Source organism: Pongo abelii, chromosome 11 (genome assembly GCF_028885655.2).
Source record: "Pongo abelii isolate AG06213 chromosome 11, NHGRI_mPonAbe1-v2.0_pri, whole genome shotgun sequence".
Classification (NCBI taxonomy): domain Eukaryota; kingdom Metazoa; phylum Chordata; class Mammalia; order Primates; family Hominidae; genus Pongo; species Pongo abelii.
The window spans coordinates 81295579-81315657 of record NC_071996.2 but is presented as its reverse complement, the minus strand read 5'-3'; the positions used below and the strand labels follow the sequence as shown (position 1 = coordinate 81315657).

General features: G+C 36.0%; 1 protein-coding gene across 1 annotated transcript in view; it reads left to right on the top strand.

Annotated features, from left to right (window-relative positions):
- TTN (titin) overlaps positions 1 to 20079 on the top strand; it is a 277620-nt gene that overhangs the window by 128358 nt on the left and 129183 nt on the right. Inside the window, exons 149-188 of the mRNA XM_063712900.1 lie at positions 336 to 410; positions 1043 to 1138; positions 1742 to 1819; positions 2756 to 2824; positions 2978 to 3052; positions 3194 to 3487; positions 4286 to 4366; positions 5164 to 5241; positions 5785 to 5868; positions 6013 to 6087; positions 7746 to 7829; positions 7941 to 8024; positions 8147 to 8230; positions 8566 to 8643; positions 9691 to 9774; positions 10020 to 10103; positions 10554 to 10628; positions 10743 to 10826; positions 10943 to 11020; positions 11383 to 11466; positions 11579 to 11662; positions 11774 to 11857; positions 11968 to 12051; positions 12135 to 12218; positions 12429 to 12518; positions 12673 to 12756; positions 12869 to 12952; positions 13067 to 13147; positions 13263 to 13343; positions 13457 to 13537; positions 13643 to 13726; positions 16256 to 16339; positions 16423 to 16506; positions 16717 to 16806; positions 16961 to 17044; positions 17157 to 17240; positions 17355 to 17435; positions 17551 to 17631; positions 17745 to 17825; positions 17931 to 18014. Coding sequence (XP_063568970.1) covers positions 336 to 410; positions 1043 to 1138; positions 1742 to 1819; positions 2756 to 2824; positions 2978 to 3052; positions 3194 to 3487; positions 4286 to 4366; positions 5164 to 5241; positions 5785 to 5868; positions 6013 to 6087; positions 7746 to 7829; positions 7941 to 8024; positions 8147 to 8230; positions 8566 to 8643; positions 9691 to 9774; positions 10020 to 10103; positions 10554 to 10628; positions 10743 to 10826; positions 10943 to 11020; positions 11383 to 11466; positions 11579 to 11662; positions 11774 to 11857; positions 11968 to 12051; positions 12135 to 12218; positions 12429 to 12518; positions 12673 to 12756; positions 12869 to 12952; positions 13067 to 13147; positions 13263 to 13343; positions 13457 to 13537; positions 13643 to 13726; positions 16256 to 16339; positions 16423 to 16506; positions 16717 to 16806; positions 16961 to 17044; positions 17157 to 17240; positions 17355 to 17435; positions 17551 to 17631; positions 17745 to 17825; positions 17931 to 18014 — 3498 coding nt within the window. The remainder of the gene's footprint in view (positions 1 to 335; positions 411 to 1042; positions 1139 to 1741; positions 1820 to 2755; positions 2825 to 2977; positions 3053 to 3193; positions 3488 to 4285; positions 4367 to 5163; positions 5242 to 5784; positions 5869 to 6012; positions 6088 to 7745; positions 7830 to 7940; positions 8025 to 8146; positions 8231 to 8565; positions 8644 to 9690; positions 9775 to 10019; positions 10104 to 10553; positions 10629 to 10742; positions 10827 to 10942; positions 11021 to 11382; positions 11467 to 11578; positions 11663 to 11773; positions 11858 to 11967; positions 12052 to 12134; positions 12219 to 12428; positions 12519 to 12672; positions 12757 to 12868; positions 12953 to 13066; positions 13148 to 13262; positions 13344 to 13456; positions 13538 to 13642; positions 13727 to 16255; positions 16340 to 16422; positions 16507 to 16716; positions 16807 to 16960; positions 17045 to 17156; positions 17241 to 17354; positions 17436 to 17550; positions 17632 to 17744; positions 17826 to 17930; positions 18015 to 20079) is intronic.

Below are 20079 nucleotides of genomic sequence, written 5' to 3'. Positions count from 1 at the left end.
TCTTTAAAGAGCCAAAAATAACTAAGGAACTAGTCCCTGAAATACCTATTTCTTCGTACCCATTTCTTCCTACAAAAAAAAAAAAAAAAAAGAAAAGAAAAAAGAAATAGAGGCTCCAGCAGTAAAAAGTATAATTTCTCTTTAATAAACACTTAATCTTAAACCACAAACCTTTTTATTCTTTTCTCATTAACCGATTCTGTGAAATGTCAGTGTTTCATCTTGTGTATGTGCCTTGTGATATTTACTCTCTTATGTTGGAAACTGGAAACTTGGTCTTTATTCTTCTTTGGTTCTTGCATTTTAAGTGTCTAAAATAATCAATGTCTCTCAAGTTCCTGAGGTGCCTAAGAAGGTGGAAGAAAAACGAATCATTCTCCCTAAAGAAGAGGAAGTTTTACCAGTTGAAGGTAGATAACTTTCTAAGAAAATAACATTTCAAAGTCATCCTTGTCTTATTATTGTCTAATATTTGAAGTAGGTAAATGTAAAATTTACCTCAGGAAATCAACATATTCAGATTCTAAAATAAATTATTATTAACCTAATAGAAACTCGGCAGGCAAATTAATATTATTTGAATCTCCTTCTTGCATGTTCAGCCTGTTTGTCTGTTTGCTATTTGTTTTATTTTAATTAGAATTCATGAAGGGAAACTGTATTTGCTGTGGGAAATTTTTCATCAAATGACTTAGTAGGCAATTGTAAAATAAGCTTATCCAAGAGAAATTCCAGTTAAGCCTGAGTAACTGGTGCAGACAATCTGATTTCTACCCGAAGTGGCTGTTTGACTTCAAAAAAGTCTTTCATTAAAAAAAAAACAATAATAATTTTCTTATTATTATAAATTATCTGAAGTCCTTTCCAGTTCACAAATGCTGGGATATGCCTAACATATTTTGAAGACCCAGTAGAGATTTTTTAAGGACTAGTGAGTTTACACAAGCGTTTCGAAGGCTGAGCAGTTTTCAGATATTATCACTGTAGTCTAATATTCAAAATAATTATAAAAATAATTTACAAAATAATAATCTTTTTAAAGTGACTGAGGAGCCTGAAGAAGAGCCTATTCCAGAAGAAGAAATCCCAGAAGAACCACCTAGCGTAGAGGAAGTTGAAGAGGTGGCACCACCTAGAGGTATAACTGCTTTTAAGGATTGAACATTTAAAATTCTTGGTGTTCCAAATCTTTCTCAGTAGCTAAATCTAATATTCACCAGTATGCTTTTCTTATATTGTATCCGTGATAAAGTGAAGATTAATTATTCCTGGAACCTGAATCTATGTGTCCTTTTTTTACCCTAAATTTTTCTACAACATCTGCAATACAACTAAGAATGAGAGATTACTATTTTGTTATTGGCGATTGAATTTTTTTCTGACCAGGCCCTACTATAATAGTTTCTCCTAGATTTCAATCCTTAATTTTGTTTTTAATATTAATATGGGGGGAATCTGTTTCTCTGGTGAAAGTGTTCATTTTTTTAGAAAAATCTTTAACTTACTATTCCTGAAGAGTGTGATAATCTTTTGTGTAATTGGTATTACATTTGCTTATAGGATTTCTAAGTAATATCCTTTACACCTCTAGGGTTCCTACTCCACATTTATTATTACCATTTAGGTTGCTGATATCTTTTAAAAATAAGTCAATGTTTTGTGATATTTATTTACTGGTATATGGGTGGTGTTCTGCTCATCACATGCCACTTTTCAAAATGTTCATAAAATTTCTTTTAAGTGCCTGAAGTGATTAAGAAAGCAGTACCTGAAGCACCTACTCCTGTTCCTAAAAAAGTGGAGGCACCACCAGCTAAAGGTATATCAAGTCCTCATTATTAATATCTTTAAATTCCCATTAATTTTCTTTCTAAAAAGCAACATTGTCTTTTTTGACTGCTTTCTTATAATCATTTAGATAGTGAACTGATTAAGGACCAGTAAAAATATAACTCATTCCATTTCTTTAATCTTTTCTAGGATGTTAACGAAGAATTGTGTGCGTGTGTTTGTGTATGAATTATTCTAGAAGCTTCTTAACTAGCTGAGAATTTTAATATATTAGTATGTCTCTATATACTTATACACATAGCAATGGATCCCTCTTCCCCACATTCTAGATTTTATTCCATAAGTGGAGTGGAGTTTTCTTCTGTGTTATAATAATTATTTTACTATATTTATTATTTTATGAACAAATCTAATGCTTGGATAATAACTATTTTAAAGAGCCTCACGTCCCTTTTGCAATGTTTAGCCCAAGCATTCAAGGTTATTACAAAATGTCTACTTTTCCCTGCTTCCTAATTCACTTAATGCTTCAGATAGTGCTGTTAAGCAGTTAGATTATGCTGTCCCTGTCATAGTAGACTCCTCAGCTAATATAAGAGTGCACAGCAGAAAGTGAGGCCAGTGTCAGGGCTTAAATGCTCTATAATGGTAATCACTTCAAAAAAGTCTTCATCAAGTTAAAAATAGTAAAAGTGAGTCCATACTGGTAACCCCTGTTATTAAAAGCAAAAAAAAAAAAAGAATGGCACAGGTACTTTGTGGACATTTCTTCTTCTATAGGAATGTCAGGACAAATGAGTGATTTGAGAAAGTATCTTTATTGCCTCTAAAATGGATGTCCCACAGTACAGAGTGACTTCTGAAAAACTTTAATTATTGTAATGTTGTCGTTGTCTCCGGTGTTTTTATTTCATGTGTGTTATTGAACATTCTCAGCTAACTAAAACACCTAATATCTTTAAAGTGCCAAAGAAAATTCCTGAGGAAAAAGTACCTGTTCCTGTTCAGAAAAAAGAGGCACCCCCAGCCAAAGGTACATCTTCTCTTTTAAACCTGACTTCCTCTTCTGTCTTTTTTTGTTAAGACTTTTATGTCTCATGTCTCTGTGTCTTGATTGTTTTTGATGACTTTTGTCTATGAAAGCCTGCTCTTGACAGTCCTAAATATTAAAACTGTATCTTTAAAGTGCCTGAAGTACCAAAGAAAGTCCCAGAAAAGAAAGTCCTTGTGCCTAAAAAAGAAGCTGTTCCCCCAGCTAAAGGTATTTTTGGAAAGATCTTGGATTTTCGTGTATTGTTGCATGCAATCCCTTATTCAGTTTTAAAAATACATATTTCGAATGTACATCTTTGTTTCTTCAGTGTTTAAAAAAATAAGTCTTTTAAAATAGATGCTCTTTCAGGGAGAACTGTCCTTGAAGAAAAAGTATCAGTTGCCTTCCACCAAGAAGAAGTAGTAAAAGAAAGACTAGAATTAGAAGTAGTAGAAGCAGAAGTGGAAGAAATTCCGGAAGAAGAAGAGTTCCATGAAGTTGAAGAATATTTTGAAGAAGACGAGTTTCATGAAGTAGAAGAATTTGTCAAATTAGAACATAGAGTTGAAGAAGAACACAGAGTTGAAAAAGTTCATAGGGTAATAGAAGTTTTTGAGGCTGAAGAAGTGGAAGTATTTGAAAAACCAAAAGCTCCACCTAAAGGTATAGGGAATTCTTCAGATACTACAAATTCTTATATCTTGCTCTAACTTTCCCTTGAAAGTAAATTTTGTGTTCAGTTTGGAAGATTAGAAACCCCATGAAATACTTTAAACATGAGTTTAAACTAGTTGACACAAAGATTAATATCTCTTTGTGTCGGAGCATAATTTTAGTAGATGATAGTAATATTTGATATCTACTTATCTAAGGAGGTCACTTTATGAATTTGGGGATTATATTTTAAATCTGACTAAGAATGTTACACAATTGTTACAGGTACCAAAATAACTGACCACTGTCATTGGTTAAGTGAAAAAGAAACTCCTCAGTTCACTGAGGAATTTACATGTTCAGGCAAAATAATCACTGCTTTAACATTTCAGTCAACTGTTCACAAACTGAGAAATACTTACCAAAAGCTTTTGCCAGTTTATGATACTTTCATTAGAGAAACAACATTAAGGAAGTGAAGTATTGTTAACGGCACCTGTATTCTAGCATACTGTGAAGACAAGCCATAGCACAAATAAGTTATCTGCAATACCACTCTAGATCTTGCACAAATTAATAATATATGTGTAATATGAAGGAATGTGTGTGTGTATGTGTTTAGCATATATAGCAAATTGCAATATACATGATATTTAGCAAATCAAAGCTCTTTTGGAAATAAGTGTGTTATAAATTCAAAAAATATAGATAAAGAATTTTGTGATCCCTCATTGTACTAACGTTAGTAGTAGTGCTCCAAAATACTTAAAGAGTTCATTCTAAACCAAAATACTAATATCTTTGAAGGGCCTGAGATATCTGAGAAAATCATCCCTCCAAAAAAACCGCCCACTAAAGTTGTTCCTCGAAAAGAGCCACCAGCTAAAGGTATCTTCTTGGTGAAAAATTACTACTAAACTTTACATACAATAGCACCTGGGTTGCTTTATAAGCACAAGTTTGCATTCCACTTGATGTCTTTCTTCTGTATTTCTTGTTTCTGACATGTCTAAAACAAACTAATATCTTTAAAGCAGCTGAGGGTCCAAGGGAAGTTCTACCAAAAAAAGACAGTCACTGTTGTTATACCTAAAACAACCAAAGCAAATATCTCTAGTAACCAAATAGTGAGCCCAAATTTCCTCCTTTGGTGCTATTTGATTATATATTCACTAACATGCTTACTGATAAACACATGTTTTTCTGTTTATTATTAATTATATTAACCTGGCAAATATAAATACATAGTGAATATGTGTTTAATGTTCTTGCTTTGTTCATTTTTGTAACTCTCTTAAATTTCACAATAGAAATAAAACACAGTATCTAATAAATAATATAAACTTATTTCTTCAAAGTCTCTGAAGCATGTGAGAAAGTTATCACTGAAGGGAAGGTAGCAGCTCTTCCACAAAAACAAATAGTAATAGCACCAGCTGAAGGTGTACTGTTAATTTTTCTTCTCAAGTTCTTACCGTTCTAACATGGGAAATTCCCCTGGATTTTTGTTATTATATATTTTTTAAATTCAATGCATTTCAAATACTGTAATGTATTTGATAAAGTGATGTCTGTATTTTATATTGTTGCTGTGTTCTGTTCTGTGTTTATATCTCTCTTATGCTCTGCTTGTTAAAAAATTGTATATTTAAAAATAAAAGAAATTATTACTATTATCTTTAAAGTACTGGAGGTGCCTAAGAAAATTGTGGTAGAAGAAAAAGTACGTGTTCCTGAAGAGCCCAGAGTTCCACCAACTAAAGGTAACTGACTTTTCTCATTCATCATTAATATAAAATCCTTTTTTATTCACTTACTATGTAAGAGAGACCATTCTCCTCTCAACGCTACAAGATGGCTATGAATGACATAAACTTCAATTTATGTGCTATAACATAATCCTGCCTTTTGAGGCAATGTTTTAGGCATAAAGACATAAGCCCAAAGTTATCATTTGTATTGATCCTCTTATTTAATAACTAAATAATATTGATCCCTCAACTTCTCTTTCAAAAATAATTCATTTTGGAAGCTCTTCTGAAATAGCTCTGGAAAAAAAAAAAGTGTGCTCTAAATGACAACAGAAAATGATACTATCTCCAAAGAGCAAAGTGTTTCTGATATAATGAATCAAGAACTCATCGACAAGGCAATTCAGAGAAATGCAATGACTACATTTGACTTATAGTTGACTTATAATTGAGGGGTTTTTGGCATTCGTCTTGTTAGATGCCCCTTCTAGGCTTCCTATGTTTACACCCAACTATAATGTTCTGAAAAAATAAGATAAATAAATATCTTTAAAGCACCCGAAGTACCCAAGAAAATTGTCCCAGAAGAAAAAGTTCGTGAAGCTGTTCCGAAAAAGCCTGAAGTTCCACCAGCTAAAGGTATACAGTGATGCTGATCACAACATGAAATAACTCTTGGTTTAGTTTTTCATGGTTTAAAATGAATGTGTGTGACATTAAATCCTTGTATTTTGTATCTTATATTTGTTATCTGTAACAATTACTATACTAATATCTTTAAAGTTCCTGGGATGCCTAAGAAAAGTGTTCAAGAAGAAAAATCACCTATTGTTATTTCTGAAGACACAGAGATGTACAGTGAGTGTAGAAAAATTAGTGGTTCTTTTGGGTTTCATTTGTGTCCTTAAATTCACTATGTTTGTCTTTATAGCTTTGAAAAGTAAATATACTAAACTCTTGTAAAAGCCTAACATGCCAAAAATATATGACTCAAATAATCTTAGTGGCTATTATCCTCAGACAAGCTATATTTCCTCACCAATTTAAAAAAGAAATACTCTACTTATCAGACTGTGTGATTTTAGAAAAGTCAGTTGTCTTGTTAAATTTTCCTAACCTATTCTGTATACAAGTGTCTTTTGCTTTGAAGCAATTTATTTTCTCAGATCATGAAGTAACTTAACTCCATAATAATATTTTAATTGGATTTTATAAAATCAAAATGTTTCACCATTATTTTTTTTTCACTCTTGACAACCATAATTGGAAATATTTTGGCAAAACTGCTCAAAGGACCCTAGGTTTACAAGGCCACTCGAACCTCAAAAGAATTCTCAAGACTTATTTTTTTTTTTCGCTTTCATACAAAATTAGGTTTAAATAATTTGAATTATGAAATAATCGAAATAGTAAAATATTGTGAATAGAATACTGTTCAACAACCTGAATAGTAAAAATGACAGTAGTCAAAATATTCTTCCTTTTTTTTTTTTTTTTTTTTTTGAGTTGGAATCTCACTCTGCCGCGCCCCAGGCTGCAGTGCAGTGGCACGATCTTGGCTCACTGCAACCTCTGTCTCCTGGGTTCAAGCTATTCTCCTGCCTCAGCCTCCCGAGTGGCTGGGATTACAGGCGCCTACCACCAAGCCCGGCTAATTTTGTGTATTTTTAGTAGAGACGGGGTTTTACCATGTTGGTCAGGCTGGTCTCAAACTCCTGACCTCAGGTGACCCGCCCACCTCAGCCTCCCAAAGTGCTGGGATTACAGGCATGAGCCACTACACACCGCCCTCTTCCATTTTTTTTTAATCTAAAAAATTTCCTTTTGAAACTCAACTTTTTTGTTGTTCATCCTGTTATACTAAGTTGGGATAAAAGAATATAATCCCTTCCTCCTTTGAATATCCTTTCTATTCTTGACTTTAGTTATTGTTTTCAGACAGTTTTTCTTTCTAAAAGCTGGAGAAATTTTTGTTGTCTTTATTTGCCTTATTTTCTAAGTATTTAATTTTTTTAATTTTCTGCCTCCAAACCCTAAATGGCTTTTACATTCATATTAAACTGTGAAACCATATATTAGATGTGATTTGAAAATATAGCTAATGTGGCTTCTAGAAAGGGAAAAGACTTACATGAATTTCTAGTAGGTCAAATATAGGAGAATTCTCAATGTGCAATTCAGCATCTTCCCTGTTCTTTATAGACAAATCCATTAAAAATAAGACCAATAGGACAATTTTACCAATAACTTTCTTAAGGCAAAATGAAGAATTATATAGTCCTTGCCTGAACAATTCCTCCATTTTATTATCATGATCATAGAGAAATGCTTAGAGTCTTATATAATGAACCTGGGAATGAGGCTATCCCCAGCCAATGCATTCTAGCCGCTAATTGCCTCCATGTGCTACTATTAATTTTGGTGATGAATGTGGTATTATATATTATATTTTTCTTAATACAATTCTTTATCCACCTTGAAACATCCTAATTATTTAAATACTAATATCTTTAAAGTTTATGAAGCATCTGAAGAAGCAGTCCTAGAAGAAAAAGTACTTGTGACTCAACCTCAAAAGACAAAACCCAAACTAGCAAAAGGTATATAACACCAATGATCCAGTCTGAAGAAAAACTATTTTTGGCTCCTTTTAAAAAGTTCAATATTTTTCTTCACCATTTATAAATATAACTATACTCATATCTTTTAAGTGCCTGAGCCACCCAAGAAAGTTGTTCCAGAAGACAAAATATATGTGACTATTCCTAAAAAGAGAGAAACACCAGCAACTAAAGGTATATTTCAAATACATCAAACCCAGATGAATATCTTTGGCTTTACAACTCAAACATTGCATGCTTTATATAATTTACTGTTTTTACAACTTCTAAATGTAAACCTACTAATATCTTTAAAGAACCTGATACAACCAGAGGTGTTTTTCCAGAGGTGGAGGTACCTGAGGCTATTCCTGAAATTCCAGAACATCCTCCAACTGAAGGTATAATTCTCTAGTTAGGAAAATCTAAAGAAGAAAATATACTGTCTTCAGTCTGCAAAATGTTTAATGTTTAATATACATTCTCACAACCTCTAATGTTAAAATACTGTCTTTAAAGGATCTGATATACCCACAACAAAGAATGACCTATGACTTGCCCCCAAGAAAGTCAAGTCCCACACATATAATATACAAAGATAAAATATTAGAACAAAAATAACATTTCTAACATAAAGATCTCTGAAATGATATTAACATATCTAACTTTCCTAGTATGTCATGTCTTTATGCCTTTGCCTTTTCTCAATTAAAAAAAAATACTAATATCTTTAAAGAGTTTGAAGTCTTCAAGGAAGTCATTCCAGAGGGAGAAACTCCTATTGTTAAAAGAAGAAAAACACCATCACCAACAGGTACAAGTTGGAAGAAAGTCAGCTTTTTAATCTCATGTTTGCGGTTGTACTTAACACATGTAAAAATACTAATATCTTTTAAGCCACAGTGGCTACAGTGGAAATCATTTCAGAGATGGATCCCCCAAGTAGAAGCTCAACCAAATGTATTCATGTCTCAGTGAGTCACTCAAGAGACTAAATAGAGGGAAAAAATACCTTTAACTTATACACATGAAAGATAGTTGAGTCAGTGTATTTTTATGAGGACTCCAGAGAAAATATATATACACATATTATGATCAAAACATGTCTTAAAGAAAAGAAAATATTAATTCAGTGTGAAGTTGATCTGTAATATCTCTACAAGATTAGAACACCTGAGAGCCTCCCAGAATATCCTCCAACCTAGGGAAAAATAATTCCAGTTAAAGCTGGAAATCTCCCCTCCATGTTCATTTGCTCCTCTCATAGCATATCTTTTATCTTTCAAGCATCATACATTTTTTTTTCATTTTGAATATCTTTAGATAAGTCAAAACATGAAAAAGCTTTAAAACCTCTAGAACAATAATTTCATCATAATACTCATGGTATTCTGTAATTTAAAGAATATCTGAATATTTTGATATTTTTTCTCAGTCTGGAATCTTTTGGTTGTTCTTCTCTCTCCTAAGCTTAAAAAACATTCACCTTTTTAAGGTGCCTAAGGTGTGAATGCAAAAAAAAGCCAACCTAGATTTTTCGAAGTGGCTGTAATTTGTTTTTCTCAACATAATAGCTAGAGGTATAGCATTAATTATAATCAATGTTTCCACTTTCCATGATCTAATTTTCTATGCATCTACCATTCTCCAAGAAATAAAATTACTAATATTGATAGTGCCTGAGGTGACCAAGAAAACAGCCGCTTATAACCAAATACTCACACTGCTACAAAAGAATCCGATTCTGGGGGCGGGGAGTGGGAGAAGGTTCCCATCTGGAATGTTCTGTATGTGCAGTTATGATGGGAACTCTTTACTGCTCTTCATAACTGCAAAGTACAATGCATTCATATCTTTAAAGTGCCTGAATCACCTCGAGAAATTGTCCCTGTAAAGGAAACACCCATGGCTGCTCCCCTTGAAATTGAAATACCTCCCTCTAAAGGTATCGTTCATCTTGTCATTCCTTCCTTCACTTATTAGAGTGCTTAGCATGTACAGGGTGCTAGGGAACTGGAGAATAATAAACAAAGAATTAATATTTGGTTCCTCTCCTCAAGATTTTATAGCTCCTGAGATTCTTTAAAGGAATCATCTTTTTAGCCATAAAAATCACTTTGGTTCAGCTCATTTAATTAATGTCTCCACTGATCCTTTTAACCTCTAACCATAATACTAATATCTTCAAAGCACCAGAAGCTATGAAAGAAGTTGTTCCTGAAATGAAAATATTTGAGGATATACCTGGAGAGCCAGAAACTCCACGTATGAAAAGTACGTTACCTCTGAACAAATGTGGAAGAAGAAATTATCTGTCCTCTGCTCTTAAAACTATGGTTTTTTTCTAATTCTCTTCATAAATTCTAAATATAAACATACTAATATCTTTTAAGTATCTGAGGTTCCACAAGAAGTTTCCTCTAAAAAGAAATTATTTGTGGCTGTTTCTGCCAAAACAGAAAACCCTCCTGCTGGAAGTATTCATTCAACAAATTCTTTATAATGAGAGTGTAGAGTGTCGCGAGAGTTCTGTGAGGTTCTGGAGGAGGGGGAGCACCTCTTCGCAAGGATCCACTAACCCCTTAAAAGACTTAGCCTGTTGGTGGAACAAAGGGAGGATGGAAGGAAGAGAAGAAAATGTGGTTATATTTCCTAACTTACTGTGGTTACTGTTTTCCCTTAATCATTTTAACTCTTAAATGTGAATTACTAACATCTTTCAAGTGCCCGAAGCTCCTCAAGAAATTATTCCTGCCAACACAGTTCCTTCCAAAAAAAGAGAACCCCCATCAGTTAAAGGTACAAGTCACCATGCTCTCAGGGTCAAGAACTAGCTCTGGTAGTTTTGAGAATATTTTTGCTATTCCTAGTGATCTGCATAACACTAAACACAAAACTACTAATTTCTTAAAGTGCCTGAAGCTCTCCAAGAAATTGTCCCTGAAAAGAAAACGCTTGTGGTTCCTCTCAGAAAGCCTGAAGTCCTTCCTGATGAAGGTATATCTTGCTGGAAGCTTAGAGGGGCGGGGACATGTCTTTTCTTGTATAAATGTGTTTCCTGATTGTGTTGATTCTTGTAACTTCTAAATGTAAAATTATTAATATCTTCAAAGTGCCGGAGGCTCTCATAGAAGTTGTCCCGGAAAAGAAAGTGCATCCTCCCCAAAGGGCTGAAGTTGTACCTGTCAAAGGTACATTCTTAACTGTCTTTTTATGGTGGGATAGTGGGTGGGGCGATAGAAAGGACCACCTTTCCAGCCTTGAAAATTATTTTGATGTGTACATGTGAATCATGTCTGTGTTGACTCTTGTGACTCAAGTGTAAATGTATTAATATCTTCAAACTGCCTGAAGCTCCCAAAGAAATGGCTACCAAAAAGAAAGTACCAGAAGTTCCTCCTCTAAAACCTGAAACACCACCTATTATGGGAACTTGTTACCACTGATCTCAGGCTCAGGGGAAAAAAATAGCTCTTTTGTTCTTGAAAATGTCTGTGTATCTATCTAGTCATCTCTGTATTTTCTGAGTGTAAAAATACTAATATCTTTCAAGTGCACGAAGCTCCCAAAGAGATTATCCCTGAAAAGAAAGTGTCGGTGGTGCCTCCTAAAAAGCCTGAAGTCCCACCTGTTAAAGGTATTTGTCACTGGCTTTAGGCTTCAGAAGACCTAATTCTTCTGCTCTTGAAAATATTTTGTTCTAGTAGTCTTCATAACACCTAAATGTAATTTCACTAATATCTTTCAAGTACCAGAGGCTCCCAAAGAGGTTGTTCCTGAAAAGAAAGTGCCCTTGGCTCCTCCTGAAAAGCCTGAAGTCCCACCTGTTAAAGGTATTTGTCCTTGAGTTTAAGCTTCAGAAGATCTATCTCTTCTACTCCTGAAAATATTTTTCCTAATGGTCTTCGTAACTTCTAAATGTAATTTCACTAATATCTTTTAAGTGCCAGAGGCTCCGAAAGAAGTTGTTCCTGAAAAGAAAGTGCCAGCGGCTCCTCCTAAAAAGCCTGAAGTCCCACCTGTTAAAGGTATTTATCACTGATTTTAGGCTTCAGATGATCAAACTCTTCTGCTCTGGAAAGTATTTTTCTAGTGGTCTGCATAATGCCTAAATGTAATTTCACTAATATCTTTCAAGTGCCTGAGGCTCCCAAAGAAGTTGTTCCTGAAAAGAAAGTGCCAGTGGCTCCTCCTAAAAAGCCTGAAGTGCCACCCACAAAAGGTAGACACCCTCATGTTGCTGTGCTTGATATTGTTTGTTTGTCTTTACTTTGTCTAATAATGAAAATACTAATATCTTTAAAGTCCCAGAGGTGCCAAAGGCAGCTGTCCCAGAAAAGAAGGTGCCTGAAGCTATTCCTCCCAAACCGGAAAGTCCTCCCCCTGAAGGTAATGCCAAAGCTATACAAACTATAGGAGAAAAATAACTGTTATTTTAACTAGGAAATTATATGTTAAAAATCCTACTACATAAAGATGATATAATTCTAAAGAAAACAAATGTCAATCGCTATCCAAAATATCTTGGTGTGTGCTTATATGCAAAAGGCATCCATCGTTTTCACGTTTTCTAAACACAAATTACAAATATCTTTGAAGTGCCTGAAGTGCTGCCACCGAAGGAAGTGGTCCCAGAAAAGAAAGTACCAGTGCCTCCTCCCAAAAAGCCAGAAGCTCCACCTCCTAAAGGTAGGTATCACTACACATTGTCAGTCAGGGGGGGCCTGGGGAAAGAGTGTATAGAAGTGTCCGCTGATCTCACAAGTTGTATTTGCTTGGGTAAATGTGGAGTCGATATTCCCCCTTTATAGCTTCTAACTAAAAGATACTAATATCTTCAAAGTTCCTGAAGCTCCTAAAGAAGTTGTACTTGAAAAGAAAGTATCTGTGGCTGTGCCCAAAAAACCAGAAGCCCCACGTGTAAAAGGTATTTATTCCCTCTCCTCTGCTAAGAAAAACTTATTGTCTGTACCCCTCACAATCACTGTAATATATACCTTCGCCATTCATAAGTTATAAAAATACTAATATCTTTCAAGTGCCTGAGGCTGCTCAAGAAGTTGTCCCAGAAAAGAAAACTCCCAAGGCACCGATCAAAAAACCAGAAGCCCCCCCAGTTACAGGTACATGTCAGCTCAACCTTATCCTGCAGAAGAAATCTCTCTTCCATTCCTGAAAACAATTTTAGTCCATTGCTCTTCATTAACCTAAGTATAAAACTACTAATATCTTTCAAGTGCCAGAAGTTCCTCAAGAAGCCGCAGAAAAAGAAATTCCCATGGCTCCACCCAAAAAACCAGAAGCTCCAATTGTCCCAGGTACACTTTAGCCCTGACTTCATTCTGCAGAAGAGATATCTCCTATCCTACTGTAAACAATTTTAGCCCATTTCTCTTCATTAACTTAAGTCTAAAACCACTAATATCTTTCAAGTGCCTGAAGCTCAAGAAGTGGTCCCAGAAAAGAAAGTTCCCAAGGCTCCGCCAAAAAAACCAGAAGCCCCACTTGCCACAGGTATTTTTCACCCCTGTCCTTTTTCTGCAGAAGAAATATCTCTTCTGATCTTAGAAATATTTTACTCCATTTATCTCATTAACCTAAGTGAAAAACTACTAATATCTTTCAAGTGCCTGAAGTCCCACAAGAAATTGTGCCAGAAAAGAAAACACTGGTGCTTCCTAAAAAGCCAGAAGTTCCACCTGTTACAGGTACTTGTCATTTGACCTTAAGCTTCAGAAGATCCAATTCCTCTGCTGTATATTTTTCTAGTAGTCTCCATAGCTCTACACGTAACTTTACTAATATCTTTTAAGTGCCAGAGGCTCCCAAAGAAGTTGTCCTTGAAAAGAAAGTGCCCTTGGCTCCTCCTAAAAAGCCTGAAGTCCCATCTGTTAAAGGTATTTGTCACTGATTTTAGGCTTCAGATGATCTATCTCTTGTGCTCTGGAAAATATTTTTCTTTTATATATATATATATATATATATTTTTATTATACTTTAAGTTCTAGGGTACATGTGCACAACGTGCAGGTTGTTACATATGTATACATGTGCCATGTTGGTGTGCTGCACCCATTAACTCGTCATTTACATTAGATATGTCTCCTAATGCTATCCCTCCCCCCTCCCCCCACCCCACAACAGGCCCCGGTGTGTGGTGTCCCCCTTCCTGTGTCCAAGTGTTCTCATTGTTCAGTTCCCACCTATGAATGAGAACATGCGATGTTTGGTTTTTTGTCCTTGCGATAGTTTGCTGAGAATGATGGTTTCCAGTTTCATCCATGTCCCTACAAAGGACATGAACTCATCCTTTTTTATGGCTGCATAGTTCCATGGTGTATATGTGCCACACTTTCTTAATCCAGTCTATCACTGATGGACATTTGGGTTGGTTCCAAGTCTTTGCTATTGCGAATAGTGCCACAATAAACATACGTGTGCATGTGTCTTTATAGCAGCATGATTTATAATCCTTTGGGTATACACCCAGTAATGGGATGGCTGGGTCAAATGGTATTTCTAGTTCTAGATCCCTGAGGAATCACCACACTGACTTCCACAATGGTTGAACTAGTTTACAGTCCCACCAACAGTGTAAAAGGGTTCCTATTTCTCCACATCCTCTCCAGCACCTGTTGTTTCCTGACTTTTTAATGATCACCATTCTAACTGGTGTGAGATGGTATCTCATTGTGGTTTTGATTTGCATTTCTCTGATGGCCAGTGATGATGAGCATTTTTTCATGTGTCTTTTGGCTGCATAAATGTTTTTTTTTTTTTGAGAAGCGTCTGTTCATATCCTTCACCCACTTGTTGATGGGGTTGTTTTTTTCTTATACATTTGTTTGAGTTCTTTGTAGATTCTGGATATGAGCCCTTTGTCAGATGAGTAGATTGCAAAAATTTTCTCCCATTCTGTAGGTTGCCTGTTCATTCTGATGGTAGTTTCTTTTGCTGTGCAGAAGCTCTTTAGTTTAATTAGATCCCATTTGTCAATTTTGGCTTTTGTTACCATTGCTTTTGGTATTTTAGACATGAAGTCCTTGCGCATGCCTATGTCCTCAATGGTATTGCCTAGGTTTTCTTCTAGGGTTTGTATGGTTTTAGGTCTAACATTTAAGTCTTTACTCCATCTTGAATTAATTTTTGTGTAAGGTGTAAGGAAGGGATCCAGTTTCAGCTTTCTACATATGGCTAGCCAGTTTTCCCAGCACCATTTGTTAAATAGGGAATCCTTTCCCCATTTCTTGTTTTTGTCAGGTTTGTCAAAGATCAGATAGTTGTAGATGTGTGGTATTATTCTGAGGGCTCTGTTCTGTTCCATTGGTCTATATCTCTGTTGTGGTACCAGTACCATACTGTTTTGGTTTCTGTAGCCTTGTAGTATAGTTTGAAGTCAGGTAGCGTGATGCCTCCAGCTTTGTTCTTTTGGCTTAGGATTCACTTGGCAACCCGGGCTATTTTTTGGTTCCATATGAACTTTAAAGTAGTTTTTTCCAATTCTGTGAAGAAAGTCATTGATAGCTTGATGGGGATGGCATTGAATCTATAAATTACCTAGGGCAGTATGGCCATTTTCACGATATTAGTTCTTCCTATCCATGAGCATGGAATGTTCTTCCATTTGTTTGTGTCCTCTTTTATTTTATTGAGCAGTGGTTTGTAGTTCTCCTTGAAGAGGTCCTTCACGTCCCTTGTAAGTTGGATTCCTAGGTATTTTATTCTCTTTGAAGCAATTGTGAATGGGAGTTCACTCATGATTTGGCTCTCTGTTTGTCTGTTATTGGTGCATAAGAATGCTTGTGATTTTTGCACATTGATTTTGTATCCTGAGACTTTGCGGAAGTTGCTTATCAGCTTAAGGAGATTTTGGGCTGAGACGATGGGGTTTTCTAGATAATACAATCATGTCATTTGCAAACAGGGACAATTTGACGTCCTCTTTTACTAATTGAATACCCTTTATTTCTTTCTCCTGCCTGATTTCCCTGGCCAGAACTTCCAACACTATGTTGAATAGGAGTGGTGAGAGAGGGCATCCCTGTCTTGTGCCAGTTTTCAAAGGGAGTGCTTCCAGTTTTTGCCCATTCAGTATGATATTGACTGTGGGTTTGTCATAAATAGCTCTTATTATTTTGAGATACTTCCCATCAATACCTAATTTATTGAGAGTTTTTAGCATGAAGGGCTGTTCAACTTTGTCAAAGGCCCTTTCTGCATCTATTGAGATAATCATGGGGTTTTTGTCGTTGGTTCTGTTTATATGATGGATTACGTTTATTGATTTTCATATGTTGAACCAGCCTTGCATCCCAGGGATGAAGCCCACTTGATCATGGTGGATAAGCTTTTTGATGTGCTGCTGGAAAATATTTTTCTAGTGGTCTGCATAATGCCTAAATGTAATTTCACTAATATCTTTCAAGTGCCTGAGGCTCCCAAAGAAGTTGTTCCTGAAAAGAAAGTGCCAGTGGCTCCTCCTAAAAAGCCTGAAGTGCCACCCACAAAAGGTAGACACCCTCATGTTGCTGTGCTTGATATTGTTTGTTTGTCTTTACTTTGTCTAATAATGAAAATACTAATATCTTTAAAGTCCCAGAGGTGCCAAAGGCAGCTGTCCCAGAAAAGAAGGTGCCTGAAGCTATTCCTCCCAAACCGGAAAGTCCTCCCCCTGAAGGTAATGCCAAAGCTATACAAACTATAGGAGAAAAATAACTGTTATTTTAACTAGGAAATTATATGTTAAAAATCCTACTACATAAAGATGATATAATTCTAAAGAAAACAAATGTCGATCGCTATCCAAAATATCTTGGTGTGTGCTTATATGCAAAAGGCATCCATCGTTTTCACGTTTTCTAAACACAAATTACAAATATCTTTGAAGTGCCTGAAGTGCTGCCACCGAAGGAAGTGGTCCCAGAAAAGAAAATACCAGTGCCTCCTCCCAAAAAGCCAGAAGCTCCACCTCCTAAAGGTAGGTATCACTACACATTGTCAGTCAGGGGGGGCCTGGGGAAAGAGTGTATAGAAGTGTCCACTGATCTCACAAGTTGTATTTGCTTGGGTAAATGTGGAGTCGATATTCCCCCTTTATAGCTTCTAACTAAAAGATACTAATATCTTCAAAGTTCCTGAAGCTCCTAAAGAAGTTGTACTTGAAAAGAAAGTATCTGTGGCTGTGCCCAAAAAACCAGAAGCCCCACGTGTAAAAGGTATTTATTCCCTCTCCTCTGCTAAGAAAAACTTATTGTCTGTACCCCTCACAATCACTGTAATATATACCTTCGCCATTCATAAGTTATAAAAATACTAATATCTTTCAAGTGCCTGAGGCTGCTCAAGAAGTTGTCCCAGAAAAGAAAACTCCCAAGGCACCGATCAAAAAACCAGAAGCTCCCCCAGTTACAGGTACATGTCAGCTCAACCTTATCCTGCAGAAGAAATCTCTCTTTCATTCCTGAAAACAATTTTAGTCCATTGCTCTTCATTAACCTAAGTATAAAACTACTAATATCTTTCAAGTGCCAGAAGTTCCTCAAGAAGCCGCAGAAAAAGAAATTCCCATGGCTCCACCCAAAAAACCAGAAGCTCCAATTGTCCCAGGTACACTTTAGCCCTGACTTCATTCTGCAGAAGAGATATCTCCTCTCCTACTGTAAACAATTTTAGCCCATTTCTCTTCATTAACTTAAGTCTAAAACTACTAATATCTTTCAAGTGCCTGAAGCTCAAGAAGTGGTCCCAGAAAAGAAAGTTCCCAAGGCTCCGCCAAAAAAACCAGAAGCCCCACCTGCCACAGGTATTTTTCACCCCTGTCCTTTTTCTGCAGAAGAAATATCTCTTCTGATCTTAGAAATATTTTACTCCATTTATCTCATTAACCTAAGTGAAAAACTACTAATATCTTTCAAGTGCCTGAAGTCCCACAAGAAATTGTGCCAGAAAAGAAAACACTGGTGCTTCCTAAAAAGCCAGAAGTTCCACCTGTTACAGGTACTTGTCATTTGACCTTAAGCTTCAGAAGATCCAATTCCTCTGCTGTGTATTTTTCTAGTAGTCTCCATAGCTCTACATGTAACTTTACTAATATCTTTTAAGTGCCAGAGGCTCCCAAAGAAGTTGTACTTGAAAAGAAAGTGCCCTTGGCTCCTCCTAAAAGGCCTGAAGTCCCATCTGTTAAAGGTATTTGTCACTGATTTTAGGCTTCAGATGATCTATCTCTTGTGCTCTGGAAAATATTTTTCTTTTATATATATATATATATTTTTTTATTATACTTTAAGTTCTAGGGTACATGTGCACCACGTGCAGGTTGTTACATATGTATACATGTGCCATGTTGGTGTGCTGCACCCATTAACTCGTCATTTACATTAGATATGTCTCCTAATGCTATCCCTCCCCCCTCCCCCCACCCCACAACAGGCCCCGGTGTGTGGTGTCCCCCTTCCTGTGTCCAAGTGTTCTCATTGTTCAGTTCCCACCTATGAATGAGAACATGCGATGTTTGGTTTTTTGTCCTTGCGATAGTTTGCTGAGAATGATGGTTTCCAGTTTCATCCATGTCCCTACAAAGGACATGAACTCATGCTTTTTTATGCCTGCATAGTTCCATGGTGTATATGTGCCACATTTTCTTAATCCAGTCTATCACTGATGGACATTTGGGTTGGTTCCAAGTCTTTGCTATTGTGAATAGTGCCACAATAAACATACGTGTGCATGTGTCTTTATAGCAGCATGATTTATAATCCTTTGGGTATACACCCAGTAATGGGATGGCTGGGTCAAATGGTATTTCTAGTTCTAGATCCCTGAGGAATCGCCACACTGACTTCCACAATGGTTGAACTAGTTTACAGTCCCACCAACAGTGTAAAAGGGTTCCTATTTCTCCACATCCTCTCCAGCACCTGTTGTTTCCTGACTTTTTAATGATCACCATTCTAACTAGTGTGAGATGGTATCTCATTGTGGTTTTGATTTGCATTTCTCTGATGGCCAGTGATGATGAGCATTTTTTCATGTGTCTTTTGGCTGCATAAATGTTTTTTTTTTTTTTGAGAAGCGTCTGTTCATATCCTTCACCCACTTGTTGATGGGGTTGTTTTTTTCTTATACATTTGTTTGAGTTCTTTGTAGATTCTGGATATGAGCCCTTTGTCAGATGAGTAGATTGCAAAAATTTTCTCCCATTCTGTAGGTTGCCTGTTCATTCTGATGGTAGTTTCTTTTGCTGTGCAGAAGCTCTTTAGTTTAATTAGATCCCATTTGTCAATTTTGGCTTTTGTTACCATTGCTTTTGGTATTTTAGACATGAAGTCCTTGCCCATGCCTATGTCCTCAATGGTATTGCCTAGGTTTTCTTCTAGGGTTTGTATGGTTTCAGGTCTAACATTTAAGTCTTTACTCCATCTTGAATTAATTTTTGTGTAAGGTGTAAGGAAGGGATCCAGTTTCAGCTTTCTACATATGGCTAGCCAGTTTTCCCAGCACCATTTGTTAAATAGGGAATCCTTTCCCCATTTCTTGTTTTTGTCAGGTTTGTCAAAGATCAGATAGTTGTAGATGTGTGGTATTATTCTGAGGGCTCTGTTCTGTTCCATTCGTCTATATCTCTGTTGTGGTATCAGTACCATACTGTTTTCGTTTCTGTAGGCTTGTAGTATAGTTTGAAGTCAGGTAGCGTGATGCCTCCAGCTTTGTTCTTTTGGCTTAGGATTCACTTGGCAACCCGGGCTATTTTTTGGTTCCATATGAACTTTAAAGTAGATTTTTCCAATTCTGTGAAGAAAGTCATTGATAGCTTGATGGAGATGGCATTGAATCTATAAATTACCTAGGGCAGTATGGCCATTTTCATGATATTAGTTCTTCCTATCCATGAGCATGGAATGTTCTTCCATTTGTTTGTGTCCTCTTTTATTTTATTGAGCAGTGGTTTGTAGTTCTCCTTGAAGAGGTCCTTCACGTCCCTTGTAAGTTGGATTCCTAGGTATTTTATTCTCTTTGAAGCAATTGTGAATGGGAGTTCACTCATGATTTGGCTCTCTGTTTGTCTGTTATTGGTGCATAAGAATGCTTGTGATTTTTGCACATTGATTTTGTATCCTGAGACTTTGCGGAAGTTGCTTATCAGCTTAAGGAGATTTTGGGCTGAGACGATGGGGTTTTCTAGATATACAATCATGTCATTTGCAAACAGGGACAATTTGACGTCCTCTTTTACTAATTGAATACCCTTTAT